This window comes from Hoplias malabaricus, chromosome Y (assembly GCF_029633855.1).
Source record: "Hoplias malabaricus isolate fHopMal1 chromosome Y, fHopMal1.hap1, whole genome shotgun sequence".
Taxonomy (NCBI): Eukaryota; Metazoa; Chordata; class Actinopteri; order Characiformes; family Erythrinidae; genus Hoplias; species Hoplias malabaricus.
In genome coordinates, this window is record NC_089820.1 from 1702706 (window position 1) to 1716426 (window position 13721).

Consider the following 13721-nt stretch of genomic DNA (forward strand, 5'->3'; position numbering starts at 1 on the left):
GAGTACTTATTTGCAGGGTATATTGACTCACCTGAGGCTGTGTGTGCGTTGTTGTGTGATTCAACAGCTCAGGTCTAGAGAAGCAGAGCAGAATGAAGAATCCTATTGATTGCTGAATCCTGATTTTACAGCAAGGCTGTGAGTTATAGGCATTGGTGAGTGCAAGGGAGAAACGGAGGGGGGGGCATTAGGAAGATAGACACACACGTTTTTCTTGCACAAATAATACTGCAATATAATGTACCACATATGCTAAAGTCTAAATCATGTACCGATTTTTTTGCCTATTTAAAATAAAATCAATTCAAATAAAATTTCTCTTAGTCTGAGAGAGCGCGAGAACTGTTATCCTGAAATCCGAAAAAACTCCAGCTGCAGCATTCAGAGCGGTCTCCTGGCATCAGAAGAACTCCAAGCTTCTCAGAAGTGAGAGTCTGATGCCCACAGCACTGGGCAGACAGACAGGCTGTGTGTGTGTGCCTGAGCTAGTGTGAGAGCCTCTGCAGGCTAACTGATTTGTGTGGCCCATCAGGGAATTAACAGAGCCACTATTGGCTTTACGGTCTCCAGGCAGTGATCAGCATTGGGGCCCAAACACAATTATCTTAATTAGAGCTGAAATGAAGGCTTGCCTTTTGGTCAGCACTTGCCCAAGTCGGCCAATTAAAACGGAGAGCCTGGGTGCACTGGAGTATGTGTGCATGGAAGGAGGGGTGGTTTTATGAAGAGGAAACAAGTGCAAACCTTTGTTTATTCATGAATGTCACTCTGTTCTTTTTCTGTCTCGTCATTCTCTCCTCTCCTCTGCACAGACTCTCAAATCTTTTCTCCAAAAAGGGGGAAAAAACGCACAATAAAAAAAACAGATTCCTCTGGCTCATTTTTGCTCTCATCAGGAGGGAGGCTGACATGGTTCTCATGGTTACAGGCAGGGGGGCCCAACTGCTGCGGTGCAACATGACAGACAACATGCCCCCCCACCCTCCCTCTTTCTCTGCAGAAAACGAGTAATGAGCAGGTAAACACAGCTAACACTATGTTTCCTGTTTTACTGTCAGTTTCACACACTGCTGGTAAGGGAAACACTGCAGATGTGCTTAAAAATTGTTCCACAAGACTCAATTGGGTACTTCATAAACAAATGCATAGGCACTCGCCCGTTTATTAGGTGCATCTACCTTGAAGCAACACTCCATTTAATCAGACATACCTACCATATAGTTGCACTGTGTAGGAGAACAGTTGGACAAATACGGACGGTTGCTGTGCTTCATTAGCCACCTTCATCATCCAAGAGCTGTCTATGAGCACAGGAGGGTTTTATTAGAAGCAACTGCCTTGTTATTCACTCAATCTTGCATTCATGCATAGAGTCATGTGGGTGTACTCCACAAGGGGGTGCTAGTCAGTGCTTTGCATCAAAGACGATGTCATGGCTTCGGCTGATGGGCTATTCTCATCCAAGCAGGGTGGCTGAGGGTTTTACTGGATGTAACAGCAAAGCCTGACTCATTTACTCGTTCTCTCATTCATACTGTAACATACAGTACTTTGCAGAAGTCTCAGGCACCTGAGAAAATTAGAGTTAAAAAGCTATTTATCTGAGCAGTAAGAGTTGATTTGCACAAAAAGTAATATCCTAATATAAGAATAAAAACAAATAACATTATTACAATCAGAGTAGTGATATTCTGGATGTGAATGTGTTTGTTTAACCCTTTCCAAACCTCTCCTCATGGCATTCAATTATTATTTGAAGTTATCACCCAATACTAAGTTAATATATTTTCTTGAATCATATGTGCCTTTGGAGGGCAAAACAAACATGCGGGTGTGTGGCTTCTTTCTCGGCTTAGGAGGCCTTTACTCTTTACACTGAAATGTGTGTTGTCTGCTGTTATGTTAATGTTTACAACACCGGATACGGCACCTTTAACATAAGTTTGCACAGTACTGTAAATGATACACAGTGAACAGAACACTAACATAAATGGTCATTAATTAAGAGGGTCTAAAGAACAATTAATAAATGTGTATTTTATTATTATTAATAGTATCTTTTCAATTAACATTGCAGGTACTGAATAAAAAAGAGAAAATTCAAAAACAGGAGACAAACAGAACCTTAATCTTTAGTGTCAGAGTTGTGAAAGTGCCAGGGATAAATCTGTGCTATATATTATTATCATCATCATCATCCTCATCCATTTTGATCACTTTTATCATAATTGTTCATGAAAATACTCGCCACTGACTTGGAAAGATGCAGACATTGGTATTTTATGAATGTGGCTAGATTGTCTTCATCTTATTACCGTGTGTTTTTTTTTGTTTTTGTTTTTTTATTATTTTTGTTTAAATATATATATATATATACACAATGTTACAGGAAACAAAAAAACAAAGAAAACTGCCAACAAAATCAAATGAAAAAATCTGGTTGGTGAAGGTTTAAATGGGACAGCCTCTCCATGTAGGTTTCTGCCAGCTTAGCATTTGACGACTTCTGACTTATCTGGCCTCTGAGTAGTGCCTCTGAGAGAAGTGTAGCTCCAGTAGAAAATACCCACAACAGATCCGGCAAAGGTGAAAAGTTTAATGGAGACATTTGAAGAATCAAAGGTGGTTTGATGATCAGAAGCAAACCTGCCTCCCACCCCGTTTACCTAATTTACATAGTTTTGCATATCATCTGTTTTTTTGACTTAATCAGATCTTTTGGCGAGTGACAAAATCTGAATCATGGTTAATGTTATATAACAATACGCAGATACTATGAATAGAATATTATCCACTTTCATAAGAACGAAACAAGCAAACCAATCCAATCGTTTAAAAAACATAACATTTAACAAAAAATGTGCTGCCTGTCATCACGTAATCTCTATTCTGCTGCCCTTGACACAAAGGATTGTTTGGAAAAATGCAAAATAACAGGGTAACAATCACAAAATGCCTGCTTTGGTTTTGCCTCTTTGAACCGACAACAGTTTTTGTTCTCTAGCCGACAGAAGCAAAACGTCCGTTTGACTGGTAACAAGGCTCTAGGCGATAACAGTGGTGGTAGCTTTCAGACCCTCATTCAAAAGCAACTTTATATAATGATGAATGAGGGTGTTGATGGAATAAGATCCCACCCCCCCCTCCCCCGTTATCCCTGTTCCACAAAGGTCAGGACCTCCACAGAGCATGTATTATTTGTGTGGCATATCATCCTTAGTGCTGCAGTGTCACTGACTGCAGAGGTAAGAGTGGATAAGACACAAAGGTGCTTCTGGACTTTTTAATGACCTTAGTGTCACTGCTGGACTGAGAATAGTCCACCAACCAAAAATATGCAGCACAAAGCATCCTGTTTCCACCGATGAAGGACGACCAACACAAACCGTGCAGCAATAAATGAGCTACCGATGGTCTACAATGTAATTTCAGTCTGTAATTATTGAACTGTAAAGTGCAACTATCAACTATGGGATAATGGAGATGATAATGAGTATAAAATGTGAGTTATATTATGGCTAAAGGGTGTATAATCTCTCAGTTCATCCTTCAGTTTCACACCAAAGATGAGCTTTAGAGAAGAAGAAATGGCATGGCAGTTAGTTATTGTCAGGAATTAAACGAATACCTGATGCAGTGCCATGCCAAACAGATAGGTGGGGCTTTGTCATGGGACAGCAGGGAGGCACTAAAAGAGGTTAACAGGTTTTAATATGTAGCTACAAAAAAAAAAAAAAAACATGATGCTGTTGTTTCAAGTTATGGTTTTGCTTTGATGATAAGCACTTTTGTCAGTTGTGAAATGTCTTTAAATATATATATATATTTATATAATATAGTTATTTATATTATAAATTGAATACATATCTAGTTGCTATGCACACTCAGAAATGACACTGTCAGCATGGGTAAGATAGTCCTAAAAACACAAATATACTCTTTTCCCCTTTGCCCAACCATGATTTAAGATCGACAGAAACACTTTAAAAATACTTTTCATTTTTTTTCCTTTCAAATTAAAGGTAAGACGTTATGCAAACAACTCACTCTACACCTCTCATTAGTGGAATGAAACGTGACTAAGTATGTCTTTCCAAGCAAATTCTTTTGTTACAAAAATATAGTTCTTTCCTTTAAAATAATATACAGATTTTTTTCTTTTGATGAAATTTTTCACTATCAAGCTAAACAGCAAAGCTGTTGTTTGTTTTCTCTTTTTAATAGAAAGTATTGATATTTTATGAGAGAGAGGGACAGACAGAGAGAGAGAGAGAGATAGCAGAGACACTAGATCGTCATGGTGAGGTGTTTTGTTTCCTCTCTGGTGTCTTCCGCTTGGTCGTTCGTTCAGGAAGAGGATTTGCTCCCAGGCCTCTGCACCTTTTGCATAATCAAGTTTTGTTCTATAGTCCTCTTAAAAGTTGAGAGATTACCCACTGTTCATTCACCAAAAAAACAAACAAACAAACAAAATAAAAAACCAACCCAAGACTACCAATCAAACAACAACCAGAAATGATGGTGTTCTCTCAAAGGAAATATCACAATGCCACAAATCCCAGAACATTTATAAAAAAAAAAAAAATAAATAAAATAAAAAAAAAATGTTTAAACCACACTTGCAAACTACAAGTAAAGAGAAAAATACAAGACTCCAGTCTGAATACCTTACAGAGCTCTTTTCAATTTTTTTTTTCATAAGGGAGAATAAAAAAAAGAAATTAGATATAAAAACAAGTAAAAGAACACAACTGAAAAAAAATACCAATGCTACAAAGAAATCTCAAATATATGTACAAGACCCTGTATTCCTTGCAAGTGTCAGAGTGAGTGCGACGTTAATGTGTTTCTGTGTTCCTATGTGTGTGTGAGTGCATGTCTACATGTGAGAAAAGTGTGCAGATGTGAAACATGATGGGTTCTCCAAGTTTTTAGGCTTTCGCACCCACTCCTCTTAACTGAAATGAGTTCAGCTTCAGGGTTCCTGGATGGTCTCTGAAGTTCTCTGCGCTGCGATCCGGGGTGCAAAATTTTCACAGCAGCAGTCCACGTTTGTTTTGTCTTTTCTTTTATTTCCCCCAGTTCTCTTCTTCTTTTTTTCCTCCATTACTAGGGCCTCAACAAACAGCAACGAAAATAAAAACAATGCCCTTGACGGAAGGTGACGTCACCAGATGACACTGGAAATACTGGTCTCCCGAGGCAACAGAGGCAGCATGGCATTGTTGGCGTGCTGCTCCTCCAGCTGCTGCTGCTGCTGCTGCTGCTCAGAGCGCTGGCCTTTGCCCTGCGGCCGCTGGCCGTTCAGGAGAGTCATGGGGATGTTGCAGTAGGTGTGCTGGTTGCCCAGCGAGGTCATGGGTGGCAGGGTGCCGGACTGTGGCACATCGTACTCGTAGCTGCGGTAGTAGTGTTTCTGTCTGAGTGAGGTGTGGTAGCTGTTGTGGAAGGTGGAGCGCAGATCCGGGTGTGCCGTCGCCATGGCTGTGGAGGTGGCTGCCGCCATGGAGATGGCCGAGACGGTCTGCAGCTCTCCGAACGGGCCCTGCTCGCTCACGTCCAGAGCCTGCTCACCGGACAGTGCTCGCTCAGGTCGTTTGAAAGGCATCTCGTACTGTAGCCGCTTCCAGAACTTGGAGTCGAGCTTGCTGCCCTTGGGCCCGGGCCACTTGATGACGGTCAGCAGCTTGATAGTGTGCTTAAGTGCCTCCACCTCCTGGTAGTTCATGATGCCACGTAGCTCTGCACACTCAATCAGAATCACCTTGATTTCCCCACTCGCCAGCATGCTGCGCAGGCGCGTCTCCAGCTCAAAAATGCTCCAGCCCCGACGCACAACATAGCTCGGCGTCATGACAATGATCAGACGCTTGCTCTGATCCACACAGCGTGCCACGTCTTCTATGTATGCTAATGGGAAAGAGAGAGAGAAAGAAACAAGGAAAAGTATGGGGAGAGAAAGATAAGACATGAAAGAAAGAGCAGGAGGGTGAGAGGAAGAAATGGGGATTCAAAGATAGAAAGAAATTGGATAATAAAAAAAAACAAGAGAAAAGATCATTTGAAATACTATTAGAATAGTGTATGATTTAACAATATCTTATAGTTGGAGCAAATATTGTAAGTATTTGATATGAATTAAATATAGATCATTATGATCAACTCATTGATTACAAAATGAAATATCCAGATTTAATGACATCCTGAAATGTGTTGTACTTGTGGCATCTTGTGGGAAAACTGATAAGCCTCCAGAACAGACTGCCACACTGTTTCAGGTACATTTTGAAACATAAGTACAGCACTTAATAGTTTCAACAACAAACACTGAACATAAAACTGGAAAACACACAGAATGAGGAGAACACAAGACACAAAACATAACATCAAACAAGAACGGAAGCACAGGCAATCTCTAAGAACCTTATTTAATACACTACTGTTCTGCGCCGATTAAACTGCTCAACAAAAGCTACAAGCTTCAGCCAACTGAAGCACAACCAAAGACCTTAATCAGTAACACTTTTAAATGCAAAACAAACGCCACACCTCACTATGGAGCTAAAACAAGAGAACAGAACTACAAAGCCTAATGCCATCACTTTGGGTGTCCTTTTGTTGTGTGTGTTTCTAAAGGAAAGTTTGGTCTTTAAATCACTTGGGAATGTCCTGATAACGATAAACAAATCTGTGATTTTGAAGTAGCTACTCTGCAGTGTTTATTTAGTCAGTATTCTTACTAAAAAAAAAAAAACACATCACAAAAGCTCAGAGACACAGATAACGCACTTGAGATAAAACACTATGCAAAGGGACAGTGACAGTGGACCACCATACACACAGGCTTTAGATGCCTAAAGAACTTTCTGTCTGAAAAGCTACCTTGTACAAAACTATATGGTCAAAAGTATATGGACACCAACATCACATCTGTATGGGCTTACTCTGAAAGCATGAGGATTAATATGTGTTTTTTGTTCCCTTTGCTACCGTAACAGTCTCTAGTCACCCCAAGGATTCCCACTAGAGTCTGGGGGACATGGCTGCTGGGATTTTCATCTGTTCAGTCACATGAGTGGAGACTGATGTTTATCAAGAAGCCCTGTCTAAGAGATGTTTAATGAAGTTACAGCCATTTCTTTAATGACCTTGATTTTTTTTTTACACAGGTCTTAATGAAACAGAGAGCGAAAAAAGTCCTTTCTCAGAAGACATGTAACCTTAACATGCATCTTGTGTGCAGTTGGGAATTTGGTGGTGAATACCGCAGCACACAATCAGTACACGTATTTTTGTGTGGGCTACTGATCTGCAGTTTGGTTGCACCTAGATGTTTCCAATTTTTACAAAACAGCATTTATATTTGATCCAAGTAGTTATTACTGTATATCTTATGGAAGCCATAAAGAGTACTTTGAAAAAAGTTTAAAGTGTGTTAAAGTGCACTTTTTTGTCTTACCCTTCCAGGCTTCGGGAAAAAATTCAAAGGAGCGGAGTGCAAAGAATTAGCATGCTGTACCAGCTTTGACCAACTGAATTGACTGTCACCGTAGAGAAACGAGTAAATTATACAGCCACAGGTGAGATAAACTGTTCAGCTCTTCTTTATTATAAATGATGATTTTAATAGTCCTGGAAGAAGTTGCTGTTATATTATTAATTTTAATAAAAAGCTGATTGTATGAAGACCTGCTGCTCAAAACAGATATACCATTAGCCTTTTTTTATGTGAAGTACTTTTGCTGTGTTATAAAGGCAGACTGTGTGAAACTTAGGCTCAGGAACACACTTTAATTTTTTTCCCCATCTTATATGTCAGGGCTTCTGTAATATCCATAAAGACAAAGCAAATATCTAAATGATGTCCATTTACTTTTGGCTATGTAGTGTTAATTAAAAAACATGTAGAACATTTCCTCCCGTAACCAGGTTAAAGGTGAGGTCAGCCACAGCGGGGGTGGAAATAGTAAAGTGTGGCTTATTACAGATTTTGGTTTATTTTAATAAACCCTTGACCTGCTCTTTTAGCTTGACAGCCTTAACTGTCTGAATGACAGGCCATAATTGAAATGTAATAATTCAGCACAAATACCATTTTTTTTAAACACTGCTTCCTTTCCATCAATGATATTTTCTAATTTGTCCCTAGCTTGTTTACAGCTCCACTGTTTCACTGAAAATGTTAAGCCTCGCAAGCATAGTGCGAATAGCAGCTGGTGCAATGTGCATTTCTGACAAGGTGCATAATGCAGCATCATTAAAATGTTGTACTATGCCTCTTCACATGTGCACATTGGGCCCAGAATGTCATGCAAAATATGTAATGTCTCTTTTCCTTTCTGTATTAACATTCAACTCCCAGTTATCCTTTTTTACTAAGAGTATTCACACACCCTTTTCTTTGCTGTCTTTGCCCTAAAGCATCTAGACTTGTCTGATACCAGACTTACTAAGATCACTAAGCGAACCCCCTGAGTACCGCTTGAGCCAATAGCTGCTTTAAAGTCACGGCCCTGGAGCTGCCACAGAGCCCCAAGCACATCCCCTTTTAGACGCAAATGTCAATCCACAAAGTCCCCAACAATACCATGCCACCCGCTACCCCCCCCCCATCCCCCTGCCCCCCACAAGTTTCAGAAAAGGCTCACAGTACGATAGCTGACACAAGTGGTGAAAGCTGGGGAAGAGTACCTCTAAGGAGCCTCGTGTCATCCTGGAAATGATCATTGGTGAAACCTAAACATAAATATTTCAACATTCAAAGCATGATCAGAAGAATCAGTAGCAACTCATCAGTACAATAGTACAGGGACTTCCACAAAAGAGAAACTGGCATGAACCATTCTATTTGTCTGGCTGGGGTTTCATCTTTAGCCCTTTGCATATTTGCTTTTGAGTTAAAAAATGACCAGTTTATCCCAGTTTAATATGGGACTTGGCGCTTCAGGGCTAACAAAGCTTGTGGGAGATACGTTCGGGGAAGCTTAAGCATGTCTCAGAAGTTTTTTTTTAACGGTCGTATCCTAAAGTCAGTCCGAGATACAACATATAGAACTTTTTTCCGCACACAGATTAAACCAAGACCCTGACTAAAAGGATTTTCAATAGGGATGCCCAGTGGCAGCGTGAATAAAACTACACTGTTAAAAATAATCATAACAAAGTTGGTTCTTCTGAATAATGCTCTAGAACCACTTTGGTTTTCTATTTCAGTGGCTCTCAAATATGTCCTCAGCATCTGCCATACACATTACTGTGAGAGTCTAACTCACAATGCACAACAACAGAGCAAAGATGTAGATGGTCTAGGGTTCCTGAGGACATTTTTAGGGAGCATCATCCTGAGGAACTTTACAGTGGATTATCCTTTTGTATATGATGTGTGATACGTGAATGTAACACTGTATTTTCATTTTAAAAACAATAAAAACATTAACCAGTTTTAAAACATCTTAAGTCCAAGCCATACACCTTTATTTTTAAGATTGTACGTTTATTCTGTGCAATAAGACACAGTTTAAAATGTTTATTTTCAGCAGTAACTCAGACTTTATTTATACAGGATATGACCTTTATCCAATCAATTATTAATTATGATGTTATAGGAATACAATTTCCCACCTATATTTTCCTTTCCATTGTAATCTTGTGGAAATGACAAATAAGGTGATGTCGGGTGACATTAACAAAGCAAGTATTTGAAAATAACTACATGAATTCTGACCCACGTCGATCTAGTAAACTACCAAACAAGCAGACAAGGTACAAGCCCCTCTTTTTAAATAGTGCAAGGTAAGACAGGAATGCCCTCATCCTTTTTACTGGCTCACAGTAAGAGTCAGAACGAACTGTACCTCCCTCATAGAGCTATGCAAAGTGATTAAACATCACTGTACCTGCACTTCAAGCTGCCCTGGCACATTTAAGCTCCTCCCCTCTGAGCTACCTTGGTCCTATTAAATCCCTCCCCCTCCTTTGTTATCACTGTATAATACAGTAAAGCTTTGAAATGTTATGACGGTAAGATAAAATGTGGTACCGCCCAAACTTAATGACAGCATGTTTTTACACCATGATTCCTCTATGAGATTCCTCTTTATTTCCATCTTCTATTAAAATAAACAATAAATGGGCTATTATAACATTCTAATTCATGTCCTACGTTCAACTTTAACACAGAAAAACTAACATATTCATTATGAATTAAAATATGATTGTGAGGGCTAGGTGTCAGCTTAAGCTTTTTTAGCCCTGTTTGCGCCATTCATCCCACATTAAAAACAAACAGTCCCCTGTGAGTAAATACACAGCATGTAAACAGCGACAAAGGGATTTTAAAGCAAAGAGGGCAAGATGGAGAAAACCGTAGGAAGCAAAGCATGACACACACAAAAAAAGAAAACGACAAAATAAATAAATAAATAAAAAATTGCAGCACTATAACAGTGATTATCTGAAATAAACACAGCTTTTTTTTTTAACTTCAGTGGGTGCATAATCTTGTCAAAGGACCAAAACAGTGATGCTGTTTTGCAAATACAGGCACAGAGCAGTGGTGATGAGAGAGATGGCTGCTATTCAGAGCTAGGCTGGCCGTCTTTGGACGCTCCGAGGCAGTTTTAATGTTGATAGCTGACTGGCATTCATGAAAGCAGGTGGTGCAATGGAAGAATGGTGAAATTCTAATGAGATCCTCCAGCAGGTGAGCCACTGCAGAGTGTATGTTTATATAACCTGCTCCAAATGTGAAATTATAATGAGATTTGACACAATGGCTGAGGCTGGGGTTTAGGGCACAACACACAGTGAAATGTAAATGAGAGACACATGTACAGAAGGACAAAAGACAAGGTCAAACATACATGTGTACACCAACATACAAACAAACAAAAACACAGAAATACGCACAAACACACTCAAGCTCTCACACAAACACACACACAGTCTACAGTTCATTGTCTTGTACATGCACACATCAGGGCTATCAGTTAACCACAAGTCAATTTTTGGGTTACTAAACCAACAAAGAAAAGGGACCACCACAGGACAGCTGTTGACAGTGTATTATAAGGCGAAGTACTTTTTTGAGCACATCACTTAACACTGACACTGTAGGCGAAAAGGTGTGACAATGTTGGGAGTGGATAAGCAATGTTAAGGTAGTAGTTAACATTTTATTGTCTACAAAGGCTAGACAAAGACCAATAGGAAAAGCAGAGATGCCCAGTCGGTGACCTCCCTGCAGAGTAGCTTCAACATAATCAGGTAACGAATTCTTACAGGTATATCTGAGTGTCTGAAATCGGCTTGTAAATATACAGTTTGTAAAGACCTACAGCAATGTTGCTATGCCTGATACACTCGTACGAGTGCAACAGAAGCCAACACGCCAAATTCGAATAATATTTGGACAGCAGCTGTCTTTCGTGTTCCCTTTCCCCATGATAGTTGAAATGGTGGCTGATAAATGGTATAGGATGACCTGATAAACTGGAAACACACACAGACAGACAGACAGATGAGCAGAGGCTCACATCCAGGTGAACTTACTTCCAGTAGGGATCAAATCCCTGTCAGGGATGAAGAGTTTATACCCATAATGTTTTTCAAGAACATCTGGGAGAATCTCCAGTGCAAAACGTTCCTCATCTCTGGTTTCCTGGCTCCACTGATCTGGATCCACTTTGGTGTAGGACAAGTATGCATCATAGTCCTTGTTTTCTGCAAAACACAAACACACGTTTAAAAAAAAAACACATTATTTTACATAACACTACTGGGTTTATACCAAATGTTTTTGTACATTGTTCAGAAACCACTGTGTTTGTACATTGATCATTCATTCAGTTGCCAATCCATCTGCCAACATCTGTTTTTGGACTGTGGGAGGAAACTGGAGCACCAGGAGGAAGCCCATGCAGACACAAGGAGTTGGGCTTGAACCTACAACCCCTAGGACCCTGGAGGCCACTGTGCCACTCTCAAATTCAAATAAATATAAATTAATTAAATAATAATAAATTTGGGGTGCATTTCTACAAACAAAACACTTTGATGTTAATGAAAAATCTAAAAAACAACATACTGACATGGCGTATAATTCCATTGGCTGCTCTGGTCATGGTACTTGTGTGGGCTATGCTGTATAGAGACCCACTGTAGCAGAGGGGAAACGGGGCAGTAATCAAAAGATTGGCAGAACACGCAAGTTGTATTAAGCTTTCACATCCTGTGCCAGCTCCACTTGGCCCATTTACCATAACAAAGAAAATCAGCATATCCAGGAGTGAGCACCTCTCGGTCACAAAAGGAGGCTAATGCACATCGAGCCAGAACAGCAGGAGCCATCGATCTCGGACCCTCTCTAAACAGTTGGCCACTTACCACCGAGGCGACCTGTGGAAGCACAGGGCCTGCAGGCTGACTCACTGCACACAGAGTGTTTGAACGCAACTCATTCAAAATGAGCCACTGGAGGGAGATGGAGTGGGGGCTTATCGACAACGGTGGCCTCTTTGTCCAAGGTGGGACCAAATGAATTGGATTTATCTTACCACAGTGGAGCATTCAATTGCCATCTCTTAGCCATTTTTGTTTATTTGAGGATGAAAAATTACGGTTTGTGTGCAGAATGTAGCTCTTATTATATCACAGTTTGCTATTTTTACATCCCAGCCTATAAAACGGTACCCAGGGAGTAATTACTAATGAAGTGTGGCTGCCGTATTCTTAGGATGTAGTGCGAGATCCAATACTAATGGTTATTGAGGCATTTTTTATTCCTAAAATAGGAATCTGTGCAATTCATTCAAATGGTCTGAAAAACAGCTGTCATTGCCAGATAATTTTTCAAGGAAAAACCCATGCGCATTCTAGTCTCAAAGAAAAAAATAGTGAGCTCTTTGTACCTTGCTGTTAGGTCCAGCCTGTGTATATATTAGTGTGTCTCGTCTATTGGGATTAATCATAAACAATACATGACAATAAAGGCAGGTACAATATTCCCAACTGACATTTCAGTTTCTGACCATTGTCACACCTCACACTGATCTACATCTGAGACACCTTGTCTTTATTTTCAAGCATGTCACCACCACCTACCCAAGATATGGATAAGCATCTTGGTCGAGAGATAAAGGGAAATCTCTCTCACTCTTTAAGATGAAAAAAGTACCATGAGAAGCCCATGACTTATGGTGGACTTTCATAAGATTCCATTTTGATGTCCAGACCGACTGACACAGGCAGATCCTGGTTACTGTAACATCTGATAGTTGTCTGGCAATAGTGGAGTGCCAATTTTTATGCCTGATTTGATCTAAAATTCTTTATTGATATATTAGGAGATTGTTTATTTTTTGTTTGATTTGGTGGAATAAATAACATTTAAAGCTCATTTCATTTGAAAAATAATGAAATATACTTGTCCTTTAACTAACAAAACTTCCATTTTTAATTCTTAATTGAAAAATCACTTGCTTATTTTTATAAAACTAAATTAGACAGTTATAAAAAAGCACACAACTGCAATTTTAAATTCTAGTGACTACCGCTCCCCATAACACGAGGCTGCTGAATCTGTCAATGTTAAAACTGCCAATGACAATGAGGAGAAGAATGGTAGTTTCACAGTCCTTAACCAATTCTTAATGGCTGAGGACTATCCTCAATTCTCCTATTTCTCCTGTCATGCCTGTTTGATGTAGGCTCACTCATCTTTG

At 39.7% G+C, this 13721-nt stretch overlaps 1 protein-coding gene across 1 annotated transcript in view; it reads right to left on the minus strand.

The window, feature by feature from the left end:
* Nucleotides 1-2065: 2065 nt before the first annotated feature.
* The window catches only part of LOC136678359 (interleukin-1 receptor accessory protein-like 1-B), a 479144-nt gene continuing 467488 nt past the window's right edge, over nt 2066-13721 (minus strand). Inside the window, exons 10-12 of the mRNA XM_066656394.1 lie at nt 11551-11721; nt 8692-8736; nt 2066-5910 (exon numbers count right to left, since the gene is read on the minus strand). Of these exons, the coding sequence (XP_066512491.1) occupies nt 5168-5910; nt 8692-8736; nt 11551-11721 (959 nt within the window). The 3' untranslated portion in view covers nt 2066-5167. The remainder of the gene's footprint in view (nt 5911-8691; nt 8737-11550; nt 11722-13721) is intronic.